Here is an 18086-nt window from a genome sequence, read left to right as displayed (position 1 = left end):
TTGAAAAGGTGAAAGGTCGAACAGGAAGTCACTGCTCTTTAGTACACATAACGGGGTACTAAAAAAACACAGCTTCCAGGGATATCTACCAGCAACAACAAAAGTAATAAATTGTATAAATGCCTTTAATATGAATTATAAAGAGTTTGCACACTTGGAAAAAGTGTTACATTTTTAATGTTATCCTTTTTCAAATGTTAGAAGCAATATATTTTTACTGCCCTTCGAGATCCCTATCAGAGATGCATATTGTTAGCACTATGGAAGCTTCCAGAAGCAGTTAGCATAATATCCGGTGTATATGTTGCACCATTGTTGAAAGATAAGATAGAGTAAAACAGAAAGTAAAACAGTGATGGAAAAATGTATTCTTAAGTAAGTATGAATAAGTGGTTTATGGATTAGTTGTCGGTGAAATTTATGCTACGATATGAATGGCTTAACTATGGAAGTGGGCCAATAGGAAAGGAAGAGGTTTAGCGTGCCATGTTAGATTTCGTAAGAGGTCTGGGCAAAAATTGAAAGCTAGTTCCAAACATTTTATTAACTGCTTTGATTTTTATTTGAATGAAATTGGTGGAGGGGATTAGAAGAGAATAAATGTAAAGGGAACCAGGGAGGCGATGTAGTTAATACAAAGATGGAGACATAGCGATGGAGAGTCAGACCGAGAGGAGTAGAGTGGGGGAGGGGGTGTGCAGCACCCAGGCAGAAAAAAGGTACTATATAAAATGTTTATATTAAAACTTCTGTTGTGTTGGAGAGAAATTAGTATGCTGGCTTGGCTTTGCAAATACAGCTTGTATGAGCTGGTCATGAAGCAACTTTGACAACAGGTCATAGGGCTCAAAATTGGCCAGGAATTGCTCCATTTTTTTTGAGAGCAACTTGATTTTTCTGGAGTATCTTAAAAATCCCCATTTTGCACCAGCGTAAGTGAGTTTGTTAGGATTTTTTTAGTTTCGTTTTTTTTTCAAAAGGGGGCGTTACCAGCCACCTACGCCCGTTTTAGCCATTTAGGCCAACTTTGAACAGCTAATAGTCACTCCAAACTAACTTAGGCCAGCGTGTGTGGCCACTTGGCCACACAGTAAACCCTTGCCGAGAGTTAAGAAATCAGCGCAGGTAGGCACATCGGAGACCATTCTGCCAGAGATAGGGACGGGAAGGGAAGCGGAGAGGACCTTGCAAAGCACTAAACAAAGCACAACAAGTTGTAAGCATTCAAGAAGACATAACATTCAAGAAGAAATAAAAAATGAAACTAAGTCTTACCTTCATATCAAAACTCTAAACAAAGCACAAAAATAAGCATTCAATAACAAATAAAAAATAGAAGGAAGTGGAGATGACCTGCACCTAAAGCACCAAGACTTACAAAGCACTAAACAAAGCACAAAAAGTAATAAACATTCAATAACAAGTTAAAAATAGAAGTAAGTCCTACCTTCATCTCAAAACACAAGACTCTGTTCATCTACACTCACCGATTCCTGGTGTTGAATTATTGATGTACAAAATTCTAAATAAATGACAATGCCCTCTGGACAGCATTTACTTACAATTCTTCACTTTTCTACAGTGGGCCCGGCAGGTGAGGGGGTCCCTCCCACACTAGCTGAAGGATGCGCTGGGGGCGAAGAGCTACTGCGCATGCATGCACACTCTTAAGGCGCCAGTGCTGGGACAGTAGTTCCGCCCCAATCCATTGGCCACGCTGCGCCAAGCGCTGGGAGAGGCAACGCAGCGGCCAGAATCCGGGGCCATTTTTTCAGCGCCCTTTTCATCCTACAAAAGCGGCGCAACTCCGGTGAGTGCGGCAAAAATCTGCAGGGGCCAATTTTGAGCCCATAGAATGGTTCAGTTCACAACCCTAGCAGCATTCAACTCTCACATTGAAGAAGGATGATTGTCTCCCTTAGTATATGGGAGTACACAAATTGCAGCAGTGATTTGCTCCAGGGCCACTGGCAAAAGAACTTGTTTGGTGAGCCCGCTTTCCTGGCCTGCCAATTAGCTCACCGAGTCCAAAAAGATCACTTCAATTACGTAACCAAGTGGAGGTGTGGAAAATTGTGTAAGTTCAATTATTTATTTTAATTTGCCAGTTTTCTCCCCTCCTGTCCGCCCGCCCCACCACCGCCAAAGGTATTGAATGCTTGGCTATGAATCCAGGGGTGCCTGCTACCTCCAATGTGTTGCTGGTGTGGCCTTTACACGTATGAGCATTGATGGTGAGGGATGGTGGTCAATCAAGCAGCATCACAGTGGAGATTGATCCCGTCACGTATATTTCCACCTGGATAGCGATTGGCAAATTTAGCTGACCTGCCCCTCCCTAGCCCAAGGGTTGCCAAGACCAACTGCAGCTTACCACCAACATGATTAAGATCAGCAAACTCAGCACAATGAAACTGGAACCTTCCTGGATACACCCACTAAGTGATTATGCATAAAGGCCTTCAAATTTCATATGGGACTAGGAGAACCCCTGTGAAATTTCAGGGCCAAAATAAATTAGAGGAATGTAAAATAAAAGTGAAAGTACTAAGTGTAGAAGAAAGTGAGAGTAGGAAAGGAAAGCAAATACAAGTATAAAAGAAACAATTTCTGTTGTTCTCTCTTTATGAAAAGATTATACATGTGTTTGATTTTGCTATAAATAGCAAATAGTTGCGTATATTGATTTAGAATAGTTTTAAGGTGTATGTATGCATGCGTGCGTGGATAAATATAACATTAATAGCAATAAAGCTACTTTGACATCTCAGCAGCATTATTACTGTCATATAAAGAGGATTTTTCAGCATCTCAATGCATGAGCTGAAATGTCACAAGGAATCCAGAAATCCCTAGAGCTGGTTACTCTAAGATTTCTGGAATCCAGAAATCTCTAAGGGTTACAATTTCCTAAGGTATTAATTTTCTGTAGCATTAGCTATTGTAGGCAAGTCTACTTCTTGGAATTAAACAGTAGGCATTGTTCCCAATTAATTAATGTGTATTCTTGAACAGATACTCATCCCAATTAATTAATGTGTATTCTTGAACAGATACTCATCCCAGTGGGCGTACTGTTAAATAACAATCACGTTATCAGTTCAGTTTTATCCAATATTTTTGTTCTTGCAGTCCTTTGTGAATATTTGTGTACAAACTTGCAGCCCATCAACTGGTCTTTTTTCCTTTTTAAATTGCATTTGTTTTCTAGGTCACATCTTGCTTTGGAATGCAGTGGAGAGGTATGTTTTCCATCATTTTAAAACATTTGGCAGCCTCTGCCAAATAAACTAAACATAAGAGTTACGATTGGTCTGCGTCCAGCAAAAGCAGCTACGGGTTTTCTTTGTTACTGTTCCCTGAAGGTAATAAGTCAATGTGAACTGTATCAACAAGGGTAATGAAGTGCTGGGATACATACCAACACTATTTGACTGTGGATAAATTTTGTAGTGGAGCCTCACAATATTTACCTTTACAAGTCAAAACAAGTTATTCTAACTTTGTAAAGATTGTTAGTGATATTTCATTTGGAATTTGTGTGCACTTTTGAACACCTGGGGGCCGAAATTGCCCCCTCAACTATAAGTGCATTTTTAAAGATTTTTCTCCACTGAGAGTGGAGCAAAAATGAGCTCTTTACATTTTTTTTTTCTTCCGGGCGATGTTCGGGGCGGAAGACGGTGTACATTGGGGCGGACGTCGGTCGGTGTCATCAGCGGCGCGCTGACGTGTAGCAATGTCCCTCCCCGTCAATTAAAGGGGAGGGCTGCTGTAAACTCTGCAGCCACTTTTGTGGCACCTGCTGGGCCACCAAGGAGGGTTTCGGTTGGGCCAGCGGTCCAGCACCCTAGAGGGGATGCCGGGCTGCCTGTTGCGGCCCGGCCGAACCCGTGGCCACTGTTGTCGGGCCAATCTCGGAGTCGGCCGACAATTAAAATAAAATGCCGGCCACGGCATTGTGCCTTCCCCTTTAAGGATGGACCAGCCATAGGCAGCTTCCCGCAGGGGAAAGCTGTCAGGGACACCATGGGGCAATTTCCAACACTGGGCAGAAAAGGGGTTGCTGAGGTGGGAACACTGGCGGGAGTGTCCACCGCCCCAAAAAGAAATGAGGGCAATGTCGCGATTGTCGGCGAATCCGTGCCGACTGAGCGGTGAGTGCTTTTCGCACGTCACCGCCTCTTTGAGGCGCTGACGGTTCTTTAAAAAAACAGGGCCAATTTCGGCCCCCCTACCTTTAAAAGAACATTGGAAGATTGGAGCATGTTCAGAAGTGAGTGGCCAGGCTTTAGACTTTAAGCAATGAAGTCTCAGAGATTAACTTGTTTTTGTTGGGGAAAAGAAGATTGTTGAAGAGGCATGATTTAGGTCTGAAAGGAATGGGTCATGTAGATGCAACCAAGTTATTTAATTTGGACTGTAAGTGCAGAGTGAGGGCATGAGTATAAAATCAGCAAAGCCTTAAGCAATACTTTTTGTTTCTCCATAGAGTATTAGATATGGCAGACAAATATGTGTGTTAACCTCTGAGCAAATGCACATCAATTCTGACTCCCATGACCACGACTTTACATTTTGCAAGGCTTTACACCTCTGAGATTTCTGTCATATTTTCTAAAACATCCACATGTTCCTGGCTGCCCCTAGACCGTCTGCTATCACCATCTGTCCTGGGGGGAAAAAACTGCCCCTCAATGGAACAAGTTTCATACTTGACCCTTCCTTTTCCTAATCAAAATGCTGCTACTTAGCAGCATCATCCATAGCCATGAAGTCCAATTCCATATATATGCTAACAACCCAGCTCTGTCTTTATGTTGCCACTCTACAACCAATGTCCACCATAATCCTGTCAAACTGCTAGACTGACATCAAGTCATGGATGCGTAAGAACTTTCTCCAACTTAACATTGGCAAGACTAAAGGGGGTAGAAATTCACTGCCGCCCGAAATGGGTCGTACCTACCGCTTTTGATGTGTTTTCATCACCGCTGTGGATGAGGTGGCCTCTTATGCGAAATTCAGCTCTGTCATTTTCTTTCGAGCGGACCAGAAGTCGGTCCTAATCGGGGCGGTAGTGTGGCGGTGAGTACACTAGAGGGGCAGAAGTGGAGGCAGGACAGAGTCTCTGCCACCGCACAGCCATGTCGCACACACAGTGAACACAGTGCACGACAAATTTTTTCCCCTTAATTTAGGTTGAGTTGCGGGAGATTGGTGGTGCGCGCTTTGATGACTCACTTAGGAGGGGTCGGCAGAAGCGGGCCGGAAGTGGGGACCGGCGGAAAAGCACCTAGGAGAATTTCGCGAGCGGCGGCCATCCGACTCCAAATTGGCGGCCATTCGACACCACTGCGCGGCCGCCATTTTCCGGCAGTAAGAGGCATTTTCGGGAGGCTGAATTTTGGCTCCAAACTATCCTGTTCCGCTTCTGTCAAAAACTCTCTACCATCCTGACTTTGTTCCCTTCCCCAGCTCCTTTCTTAGGCTAGACCCGATGGTCCACAGCCTTGGTACCAATTTTGACCCTGAGCTGAGCTTCAGACTTTTTCATCATCAAGACAGCCTGTGTCACGTCCACAATATCACCCACCTTTACCTTTGCCTCATGCACACTGCCATGGAAACTGTTACCTGGAATACTCTTCTGCAAGCATTCTGCCTTGCTACTTCTCTGTACTCTGTCAAAAACCTCCTCCAAAACTTACCTCTTCCCTTCTGCTTCTTCCACCATAGCTTGGGTTCGGTTTTTGCCATCATGAATCATTCTAGAATATTTACTGTTTAAAAAGTATACATAAATGCAAGTTGTTAGTTTCTGTGGATATGTCTTACCAAGAAAGAAAATCTGGCAAGGGTAAATAACATAGAATGTAATATATGGACACATATAGCAAAGTCTTGCTTTTCTTGCCTTAGTGAGGAGACGAGAACAAGAGAAACTTTTCAGAACCTCACTTCAGGAAGTTTAATTGGTTGGGCAGAATCCATTAAGTGGATCTTGTGATCTATGGAAGGAATGGCCTAGGCTAAATGTCCTTTCTCAACTCTGATTTTTTTTTGCTGCATTAGAAAATGTTTGTCAGTGAAAATCCAGTCAGTACCAGAAGTTTTGAACGCTTGACCTCTGAATGTAAAGTGATCAATGAAGCAGGTAATTCTGTTTTCTTTATTAGTGGCATTAAAAAGCTATTGGAGTAATGTGATTGAACAAGAGGCTAATATCTTCTGAGGTATTTTTAGACTGTAATGAAAGACTGAAGACCTGAACCCACATTTTGCTTAATTCTAGTTTAATGAAATGTATACAGTTAACATTTTCTGTACTTTGTTACATAATTTATGTGAATTTATAATCAGTAAAGTGAAATTATGCCCCACTTCAGTAATATTTGCTTAATTTTCTGGCTGTGATGAGAGTACAATAATTTACATTCCATATTCAGACTTCTCTCATCTGCATGTTATCCTTCAGCAGCATCATCCATAAACTTGGGCTTGTCTTCTATATGTATGCCAACAGCATCTAAGCGTATCGCTCTGCCACTACCCTTGACTCTTAACACTGCTATCTGATTGTCTGTTAGACATCAAGTCCATCCCCCATCCTAACTGCTTGTTCATAATGAACCCATGTATACCCTCAGCTTGCTTTTTAATCCTAAACTGAGCTTCAAATGCACCATCCACTCTCACCACCATTGCCATCTCTGTAACGTTACCTGACTGTATCTCTACCTCACTCTCACAGACCTCGAAACCTATGTCACCTCATGACTGCAGCATTTTCTTACTGACCTACTGAGCTCCACCCTAATTAAACTCTAGTCATCTGGGGCTCACCCACATATCCTATTAAGTCCAGTGTTCACCTTTTCCTGTCCTGGTGAGAAGCACTCTGGAAGTGTTGGTGGTATTTCTTTAATTTTGTTAGCTACTTTCGAGAAAAATTTAAATAAATTAAAATTAATAGTAAATAATGGAAAATAGCCCTGTTGGGACCAAGCTAGAAAAGACATTCCTATGTGATTGTGAGTATCCTATTTTCTTGGTTTGTGTGTTGCGGCTTCTGTTGTGTTTCTGCATTTGATTTTTTTTCCTGGTGTTTAAATTTCCATTTTTTTTAAAGTAAATTTTTATGATTTTTTAAAGATAAAAGCCTAGTTTTTGTTTGCTGATGAAATGTATTCTATTTGAAACGACATTGATAATTGTATGCATTATATCTACCAACTTTCTGCAGATTCATCAAGACCATACAATTCCGCTATCTCTCAGGATTCTGCAGCTGATCAACTACTGGATCTTTCAAATGAGGTTTTACCACAGAGACTTGAAAGCACTCCAAATGCCAGAATGCATGAACCAAACGTGTTATCTGCAAAAGGGCGTCACACACAGGAGGTACAATGTCTTAACGTGTCAATGTGTATTTCTGTGAGAATTTTGTACCTGCTCTTGAAGTTACATTAAGAAAAAATAACTAGTGCTACAGAATCGGTTAGTTGTCATTTATATTTATGCCCCATTAAATAAAAATCAGATCAGACCAAATAATGCCTCACTTCTTGATCAGGTGTTTTCAAATCTGGCAGCAAGTCAAGGGTTCAGTCAAGGGTCACTATTGATCCATTTTTTTTCTTTGCAGATTATCCTTTTTCTTTTTCATTAACACTCTTTTGGCCATTTCTTCTCTAGATTTGTCTTTGCTTATTTCTGATTCATTCTACTTACCTACATGCTGTGCAAATGCATTAAAAGATTTTTAATTGGGTGTAAATTTAGGAATTATAGCAGTGTCATTTGTTTTGGCCTGTACAAAGTCTGTCAAACATAAATATGCATATAAAATTCCACATCACACTTATTAAGCCAAATATATCATTTTCATGAAATTTTTTTATATTTTCTGGTAATATTAAAAACAATCAGATCTATGAGAAAAAAGAATCGCTGCACAAATTGCACAGCAATATAATATAAAATGGCACATTTAATCTAATCCTTAACATTTTAGTTGTATAAGCAGAATACATGACGAAGAGCCATGAATGTGATATATTGGGCTAACTTTGCAATCCCACACTCCATGGGGGAGCCGTGCTTGTATGGCACATGGGTTGATGAAGCGGAGGACAATGTTGTAGCCATAATTTCGACTTGCGCTCCCTTTGAGTGTAGTTTCCTCGCAGGAAGGATGGGATGGGGAATTAGCCCTCATGTCTAATGACTGGCCCAAAGGTTTATTCCTCTTGAACCACAGGCAAACACTAGATCATATTCCATGGGTATTTATCATGTATCTTCAATCTCTACTTGTTTGACAAGTGAAAATTTAATAGCGTGGTGTATGTTTTTATGGATTTTGAGAGAAACGCTGGGGATCCAGTCAAAGTGTGTTTCAATTGACGTTCCATGTTCTAAAATCATATGCTAGAAAGCAATTTATTTTTAAATTAAATCATATCAACCACAAATAGAGAAATATAGATTTTAAGTATGATGGTATATATAGAGATAGCTTGTCAAATATTTTTAAACCAGCAGGTGATTTCACTTAAATGTCCAACGTCTATACTGAGGAAGAGATCCAATATGAGAGGATATGAAGATGATGATGTTTCTCACAGAACGAGATCTGAAAGAAGAGTTCGGTTTCGAGAATCGGATGAGATAATTTTTCACAGTATGTTTGACTACATTTTGATCACTTCATATTGTATAAAAAGGGAAGCTAATGGATAGCTGAAATATACAGTGCACAATATTGAATTGTGCTTTACATGGAGCTGCAATAAAGGGATGAGCTTTAATGCCTTAATTTTAATGCCTTGATTCCTTAATTGAGCCTTAAGTTTCTCCAATTAAATATTGGGAAGACCAAAGCTATTGTCTTTGGTCTTCGCCACAAACTGCGTTCCCTAGCCACCAACTCCATCTGTCTCCCTAGCATCTGTGAGGCTGAACCTATATTTGTAACCTAAGTATCATATTTGGCCCTGAAATGAGCTTCCGACCACATATCCGTGACATAACTAAAACTGCCTATTTCCACCTCCTTAACATTGCGCGCCTCCACCCCTGCCTCAGCTCATCTGCTGCTGAAACCCTTATCCATGCTTTTGTTACCTCTCGACTTGACTATTCCAACGCACTCCTGGCTGGCCTCCCACATTCTACCCCACGTAAACTAGAGGTCATCCAAAAATTGTTAGCTCTAACTCGCACCAAGTCCTGCTCACCCATCACCCTTCTGCTCGCCGACCTACATTGGCTCCCGGGTAAGCAACACCTCGATTTCAAAATTCTCATCTTTGTTTACGAATCCCTCCATGGCCTCACCCCTCCCTATCTCTGTAATCTCCTTCAGCCTCACAAACCCTCCGAGATATCTGCGCTCCTCAAATTCTGCCCTCTTGAGCATCCCTGATTATAACTGCCCAGCCATTGGTGGCCGTGCCTTCAGCTGCCGAGGCCCCAAGCTCTGGAACTCCCTCCCTAAACTGTTCCGTCTCTCTACCTCTCTTTCCTTCTTTAAGATGCTTCTTAAAACCTACCTCTGTGCCCCCTTTTGGTCATCTGCCATAATTTCTTCTTATGTGGCTCGATGTCAAATTTATTTGTTTGTCTTAAAACACTTCTGTGAAGCACCTTGGGACATTTTACTACATTAAAGGCGGGTTAAATCGAGGCGTTGCTTAACCGGAAGCCAATGTAAGTTGGCGAGCACAGGGGTGATGGGTGAGCAGGACTTGATGGGAGTTAGGGCTGCCGATTTTTGGATGACCTCAAGTTTACGTAGAGTAGAATGAGGCCAGGACCTCAAATCTGGCACCAAGCTTATGGTCAACAGGGCAGTAGTGATACCTGCCCTCCTCTATGGCTCAGAGACATGGACTATATACAGCAGACACCTCAAAGTGCTGGAGAAGTACCACGAGCGCTGCCTCTGCAAGATCCTGCAAATCCACTGGGAGGATAGAAGCACCAACGTCCGTGTTCTCGCACAGGCCAACATCCCCGGTATCGAAGCACTGACCACAATCAACCAGCTCCATTGGGCGGGCCACATCGTCCGCATGCCCGACACGAGACTCCCTAAGCAAGTGCTCTACTCGGACTCCTACATGGCAAGCGCGCCCCAGGTGGGCAGAGGAAACGCTTCAAGGACACCCTCAAAGCCTCCTTGATAAAGTGTAACATCCCCACCGGCACCTGGGAATCCCTGACCCAAGACCACCCAAAGTGGAGGAAGAGCATCCGAGGAGGGCGCTGAGCACCTCGAGTCTCGTCGCCGAGAGCATGTAGTAATCAAGCGCAGACAGTGGAAGGAGCGTGTGGTAAACCAGGTTCCCTACCCAACCTTTCCTTCAACCACTGTCTGCCCCACCTGTGACAGAGACTATAATTCCCGCATTGGACTGAGCTCATTTTTAGAGTGGAAGCAAGTCTTCCTCGATTCCGAGGGACTGCCAATGATGATGATATAAATACAAGTTGTTTTGTTGATGAGCTAATTATCACTAACTTTTCTTATGCAATGCTGTTTCAGGCCTAATAACTCACAATTACATAGGAGTTACTATATTAGCGTGACTCACAAAATTGATTATTCCTCAAGGATACTACTCCCAATGCAACTTGTATTATAGGCATTTTCTAAGTTTTCAATTTAAAAGAAGATTTGTTTAAGATTTATCGTTCTTCATTTCTTTGCTAAAATTTGTTCCTTTCTCTTTCTTGTTGCCATGCGCATATGTCTGCATTGCAAATTACATATACTGAAATAAGAACAGAAGGCTTGGAATAGTTACAGCAGGTCCGGCAAAGAGCTACATCCAAAACATTAACCTATCTATCTCTTTCAAATGCTGGTCAGTCTTTGCTTTTCCAGAACATTTGTTTTTATTTCAAATTTCCAGCATTCTCAGTTTTGCTATTTCAACATATATACTGACATCAATTTGTTTATAATAAACCTAAAATATGATTGAAGAGTTAATTTACTACATTTGAAGAACAAACATATTAAAAACATATTATTGGCACGAGATAGAGAGTGAATTTATTAAATGTCTAACAAGGAAAATAAGATTCCAGGTTCAGACTAGCCAGGAGTCAACTTTAAGATGTGCTATATGAATTTCATTATCCTTCTGGTTGGGTTTTCCCAAATGGTTTTAGTTCTGCATAAATTTCTGTCAGCAGAATCTTTATATTCTTTTCAAATCTCTCCTAATCTTCAGCAAACCTGATCTCATGTTAGTGGTTGACCTCCCCCATAGAAGCAACACTGGGTGACCATTAAGCAGTTCCTTTCCTCCTCTATCTGCCATTCTGTCATTGTGAAAAAGAGAATATTTTGGTCTGGTAGCTCCATTGGTGAGGAAAGTATTTTGTGGTTAGCATCACTGTCATGTTAATTAGAGCACTCTTTCTACATTGGATGCCAAGGAATAATTTTTCCACAAGCCTGACCACTGTGGCTATTGGGAACACAACAAGACTTGGAGAAAAGTGTACTAGGACACCCAATAACAGAGATTTCTCGCAGCCATGCTCCAGCAATCCTAATACAGAGTAGTGGGGAGTCGGGAGGCGGAGCGGCAGCGTGGTAAGGCCTACATGGGGCCCAACAGGAGCATCGGAGCGACCAGCGGGGAGTCGGAAGGCGGAGCGGCAGCGTGGTGTCCCTGACGACTACGTGTGCAGGAAGTGCATCCACCTGCAGCACCTGACAGACTGCGTTGCAGCACTGGAGCTATGGTGGATTTACTCTGGAGCATCTGCGATGCCGAGAATGACGTGAATAGCACATTTAGTGAGTTGGCCACACCGCAGGTAAAGGGTACACGGCCAGATAGGGGATGGGTGACCAACAGGAAGAGCAGTGGAAGGAAGGTAGTGCAGGTCATCCCTCTGCAAAACAGACACACCGCCTTGGGCACTGTTGAGGGGGATGACTCATCAGGGGAGAGCAGCAGCAGCCAAGTTCATGGCACCGTGGGTGGCTCTACTGCACAGGAGGGCACGGAAAAGAGTGGGAGAGCTATAGTGGTAGGGGATTCTATTGTAAGGGGAATAGATAGACGTTTCTGCGGCCGCAACCGAGACTCCAGGATGGTATGTTGCCTCCCTGGTGCAAGGGTCAAGGATGTCTTGGAGGGGGTGCAGGCCATTTTGCAGAGGGAGGGTGAACAGCATGTTGTCGTGGTGCATATAGGTACCAACGATATAGGTAAAAAACGGGATGAGGTCCTACAAGACGAATTTAGGGAACTAGGAGCTAAATTTTAAAAGTAGGACCTCAAAAGTAGTAATCTCAGGATTGCTACCAGTGCCACGTGCTAGTCAGAGTAGGAATCGCAGGATAGCTCAGATGAATACGTGGCTTGAGGAGTGGTGCAGAAGGGAGGAATTCAAATTCCTGGGACAGTGGAACCGGTTCTGGGGGAGGTGGGACCAGTACAACCCAGATGGTCTGCACCTGGGCAGGACCGGAACCAATGTCCTAGGGGGAGTGTTTGCTAGTGCTATTGGGGAGGGGTTAAACTAATATGGCAGGGGGATGGGAACCTATGCAGGGAGACAGAGAGAAGTAGAATGGGGACAGAAGCAAAAGATAGAAAGAAGAAAAGTACAAGTGGAGGGCAGAGAAATCCAAGGCAAAAAGGGCCAAATTACAGCAAAATTCCAGGGGGGCAAAGTGTGTTAAAAAGACAAGCCTGAAGGCCCTATGCCTCAATGCGAGGAGTATTCGGAATAAGGTGGTCGAATTAACTGCCCAGATAGCAGTTAACGGATATGATATAATTGGCATCACGGAGACATGGCTCCAGAGTGACCAAGGCTGGGAACTCAACATCCAGGGGTATTCAACATTTAGGAAGGCTAGACAGAAAGGAAAAGGAGGTGGAGTGGCGTTTCTGGTTAAAGAGGAAATTAATGTAATAGTAAGGAAGGACATCAGCTTAGATGATGTGGAATCGGTATGGGTGGAGCTACGGAACACCAAAGAGCAGAAAACGCTAGTGGGAGTTGTGTACAGACCACTAAACAGTAGTAGTGAGGTTGGGGACAGCATCAAACAAGAAATTAGGGATGCGTGCAATAAAGGTACAGCAGTTATCATGAGCGACTTTAATCTACATATTGATGGGGCTAATCAAACTGGTAGCAATGCAGTGGAGGAGGATTTCCTCGAGTGTATTAGGGATGGTTTCCTAGACCAATATGTCAAGGAACCAATTAGAGGGCTGGCCATCCTAGACTGTATGATGTGTCATGAGAAAGGACTAATTAGCAATCTTGTTGTGCGAGGCCCCTTGGGGAAGAGTGACCATAATATGGTAGAATTCTTTATTAAGATGGAGAGTGACACAGTTAATTCAGAGACTAAAGTCCTGAACTTAAGGAAAGGTAACTTCGATGGTTTGAGACGTGAATTGGCTAGAATAGACTGGCGAGTGATACTTACAGGGTTGACGGTGGATAGGCAATGGCAAACATTTAAAGATCACATGGATGAACTTCAACAACTGTACATCCCTGTCTGGAGTAAAAATAAAACGGGGAAGGTGGCTCAACCGTGGCTAACAAGGGAAATTAAGGATAGTGTTAAATCCAAGGAAGAGGCATATAAATTGGCCAGAAAAAGCAGCAAACCTGAGGACTGGGAGAATTTTGTAATACAGCAGAGGAGGACAAAGGGTTTAATTAGGAGAGGTAAAATAGAGTATGAGAGGAAGCTTGCTGAGAACATAAAAACTGATTGCAAAAGCTTCTATAGATATGTGAAAAAAAAAGATTAGTGAAACCAAACGTAGGTCCATTGCAGTCAGATTCAGGTGAATTTATAATGGGGAACAAAGAAATGGCGGACCAGTTAAACAAGCACGAAGGAAGACAAAAATAACCTAGGGGACCGAGGGTCGAGTGAGAAGGAGGAACTGAAGGAAATCCTTATTAGGTGGGAAATGGTGTTAGGGAAATTGATGGGATTGAAGGCCGATAAATCCCCGGGGCCTGATAGTCTGCATCCCAGAGTACTTAAGGAAGTAGCCCTAGAAATAGTGGATGCATTGGTGATCATTTTCCAATGTCTATCGACTCTGGATCGGTTCCTATGGACTGGAGGGTAGCAAATGTAACACCACTTTTTAAGAAAGGAGGGAGAGAGAATACGGGTAATTATAGACTGGTTAGCCTGACATCAGGAGTGGGGAAAATGTTGGAATCAATTATTAAAGATGAAATAGCAGCACATTTGGAAAGCAGTGATGGGATCGGCCCAAGTCAGCATGGATTTATGAAACGGAAGTTTGAGGATGTAACTAGTAGAGTGGATAAGGGAGAACCAGTGGATGTAGTGTATTTGGACTTTCAAAAGGCTTTTGAGAAGATCCCACACAAGAGATTGGTGTGCAAAATTGAAGCACATGGCATTGGGGGTAATGTACTGACGTGGATAGAGAACTGGTTGGCAGACAGGAAGCAGGTAGTCGGGATAAATGGGTCCTTTTCATAATGGCAGGCAGTGACTAGTGGGGTACCGCAGGGCTCAGTGCTGAGACCCCAGCTATTTACAATATACATTAATGATTTAGATGATGGAATTGAGTGTAATATCTCCAAGTTTGCAGATGACACTAAGCTGGGTGGCAGTGTGTGAGCTGTGAGGAGGATGCTAAAAGGCTGCAGGGTGACTTGGACAGGTTAGGTGAGTGGGCAAACGTGTGGCAGAAGCAGTATAATGTGGCTAAATGTGAGGTTATCCACTTTGGTGGCAAAAACACGTAGGCAGAATATTATCTGAATGGCGGCAGATTAGGAAAAGGGGAGGTGCAGCGAGACCTGGGTGTCATGGTACATCAGTCATTATAAGTTGGCATGCAGGTTCAGCAGGCGGTGAAGAAGATAAATGGTATGTTGGCCTTCATAGCTAGGGGATTTGAGTATAGGAGCATGGAGGTCTTACTGCAGTTGTAGAGGGCCTTAGTGAGGCCTCACCTGGAATATTGTGTTCAGTTTTGGTCTCCTAATCTGAGGAAGGACGCTCTTGCTATTGTGGGAGTGCAGCGAAGGTTCACCAGACTGATTCCCGGGATGGCAGGATTGACATATGAGGAGAGACTGGATCGACTGGGCCTGTATTCACTGGAGTTTAGAAGGATGAGAGGGAATCTCATAGAAACATATGAAATTCTGACGGGACTGGACAGGTTAGATGCAGGACGAATTTTCCCGATGTTGGGGAAGTCCAGAACCAGGGGACATCGTCTAAGGATAAGCGGTAAGCCATTTAGGACTGAGATGAGGAGAAACTTCTTCATTCAGAGAGTTGTTAACCTCTGGAATTCTCTACCGCAGAGAGTTGTTGATGCCAGTTCATTGGATATATTCAAGATGGAGTTAGATATGGCCCTTAAAGGGATCAAGGAGTATGGAGAGAAAGCAGGAAAGGGGTACTGAGGTGAATGATCAGCCATGATCTTATTGAATGGTGGTGCAGGCTCGAAGGGCCGAATGGCCTACTCCTGCACCAATTTTCTATGTTTCTATGTTTTCCAGTTTAGTTGTTGCCTGTAATGGACAGAGTTCTGGGCGGAGCAGCATTTGATGTAGTGTGTGGAGTTTTGACTGTGCCACAAATTGCTGGTTCTAGTGCTTTGATCTTTGTTGCCAAGAAACTTTTCTACCTGTACAGAATAAACAAAATGATTTAACATTTAAATAAATGAGTAGAATAAATTCAAAAGGAAGTTGGAAGATCTTTGTAACTGATATTTCTAAAAATAATACTGATACTAAGATACAAGGTATTATTTTGAACTTTTTGCTGGTTAAAATGAGCTGTTCTGTAATAGTTGTAATCCTATGTGAGTGTGACTGCGGTAAATTATCTCTCCTCATCCTTCTCGACCATCTGTAGCCTTTGACATGCTTGACCACACCATCCTCCTGAAATGTCTCTCTTCCGTCGTCCAGCTAGTTGGGACTGCCCTCGCCTGGTTCCATTCCTATCTATCCAGTCATAGTCAGAGAATTGCCTGCAATTGTTTCTCTTCCCACTCCTGCACAATTACCGTTAAGGATCTATCCCTGGCCCCTTCCAATTTCTCATCTACAAGCTGCCCCTTGGCGGCATCATTCGAAAACACATGATCAGGTTCCACATGTACGCTGACAACACCCAGCTCTACCTCAGCACCACGTCTCTCAACTCATCCACTGCCTCTGATTTGTCATGCTGCTTGTCTGACATCCAGTATTGGATGAACAGAAAGTTGCTAAACTAAATGTTGGGAAGGCCAAAGCCATAGTATTTGGTGCCACCGCAAACTTGTTTCCCATGTCACTGACTCCATCCCTCTCCCTGGCTGAGACTGAACTAGACCGTTCGCAACCTTGGCATCCTATTTGACCCTGAGATGAACTTCCAACCCCATATCCTTCACCAAGACCGCCTACTTCCACCTTCGTAACAATGCCCCTTCCTCAGCTCATCTGCTGTTGAAACCCTCATCCAAGCTTTTGTTACTCTAGATTCGACTATTCCAAGGCTCTCCTGGCCGGCCTCCCATCTTGCACCCTTCGTAAACTTGAGCTCATCAAAAACTCTGCTGCCCAAATCCTAACTTACATCAAGTTCTGTTCACCCATCATCCCTGTGCTCGCTGACCTACCCTGGCTCCTGGTCTGGCCTCAATTTGTAAATAATGCAGTAAAGCACAGCTACACCCCATTGAATAAATATAATTCAGAAGAATTGGGAAGACGTTCCATAATGACTAGATGTGTTCAAAAACTATGAACCATGGCAACACTTTCTCATTTGGATGGCTATTCAGGATCTGAATTTCAATTTATAACAAAATCTTAGTATCGTCATTCCAAGCTAGAGATTAATATAGCACAAGATCTTAATCATGTGTGGATGTTTTTTTAACTATCATATGATATCAGAGAAATGTTAAGCAAAATATTGCAGGAAAACTGGTTGCTTGTAATAAAAACACCCTGTTGTAACTATTCTTGTAACACTAATCAAGCTTTTAGTACAGAAGAGTTGTAACTGTTCTTGTAACAATACTCAAGCTTATAAGTACAGAAGAGGAGGAGGCCGAAGAGGAGGAATCAGATGGAAGGATGCAACCCAGACATCCCCTTTGTGGCTGGGATATCCAGGATGGAATCATCCACCTCCGGTCCCAGTGACCACAACCCCAATTCCCCTTTCAATATTAGTCCCACACTTTACCTTCCCTCTGTTACTGACAATCACAATGTCCTCTCGGCTACAATGCTGAAATAAAAACCTCCACAAAGCAGACTTTCCAATCCACCTATATGCGTCTATCCATCCAATGTGACATCAAGAAATCAACTCAACACCTATATGCATGTGAATGTTTTTTGTGTGCCTTTACCTATCCTTCTGATGTCGCGCAGTGCTACCCCAGTGGCTGCAGCAGGGCTAGTGGAAGGCTGCTGACTTTCAGTGGGGGGACACTGCAAATGTCCTTGCTGGTTGCCCTTGAGAGCTGGTGGCTGGGAGTGTCAAATCAGTCTTCTTCAGTTCTTGTTCTTCAGTCTCCACTCTCTTCTTGGTCACCCACAGGCTGGGCAGGCTGTATTTCTTGGGTGTGTGAAATGGGGAAGGCACAAGGGTAGAATTCTGCTGAGGGGAGGGCGGAAAAGCATGAGGTGCATGCCAGAAGGAGGATAAGGGAGGATACCAGCATCTTATATCCTTTCAGGCCCATCGATGGCCCAGGGCTCAGCCATGCCACTACCAAGAATGGCCTGCACCGTCTCCTCCAAGGAGATGAGGTGAGGTTAGGAATGGGAGATGTGCCTTGTTATTGGTGCAGATTGTTGGTAGGTGAGTGATTGGAGGTCGTGCATTGAGCAGTGTGTGATGCTAGTGTTGCAGTTGGTAGGAAATAGTTTTGTTCCATTAGTTTGGTTCCCATTTGCTACTATAAATTAGTTATTAGATACAGGGTGTTATATATGTAAACATGTAAATACTTTGTTTAACCACCAGAGGGCTCATCCCCTGGAGTCCCAAGGGATCCCAT

The 18086-nt window shown here is 43.2% G+C and overlaps 1 protein-coding gene across 4 annotated transcripts in view; it reads left to right on the top strand.

Moving 5' to 3' along the window:
* Positions 1-18086, top strand: part of c4h14orf180 (chromosome 4 C14orf180 homolog) — a 140312-nt gene that overhangs the window by 97954 nt on the left and 24272 nt on the right. For 2 of the 4 annotated variants that reach the window (XM_070879271.1, XM_070879267.1), the window contains 4 exons: positions 3212-3242; positions 6076-6157; positions 7247-7407; positions 8548-8689. In XM_070879271.1, the coding sequence (XP_070735372.1) occupies positions 3212-3242; positions 6076-6157; positions 7247-7407; positions 8548-8689 (416 nt within the window). Of the gene's footprint in view, positions 1-3211; positions 3243-6075; positions 6158-7246; positions 7408-8547; positions 8798-18086 lie in introns of those variants that run through there. The other 2 variants (XM_070879268.1, XM_070879269.1) reach the window with 2 other exon arrangements.

The sequence above is a fragment of the Pristiophorus japonicus genome, chromosome 4 (assembly GCF_044704955.1).
Source record: "Pristiophorus japonicus isolate sPriJap1 chromosome 4, sPriJap1.hap1, whole genome shotgun sequence".
Taxonomy (NCBI): domain Eukaryota; kingdom Metazoa; phylum Chordata; class Chondrichthyes; family Pristiophoridae; genus Pristiophorus; species Pristiophorus japonicus.
Note: the sequence above shows the minus strand (reverse complement) of the source record. Positions and strands in the feature narration are given on the sequence as shown.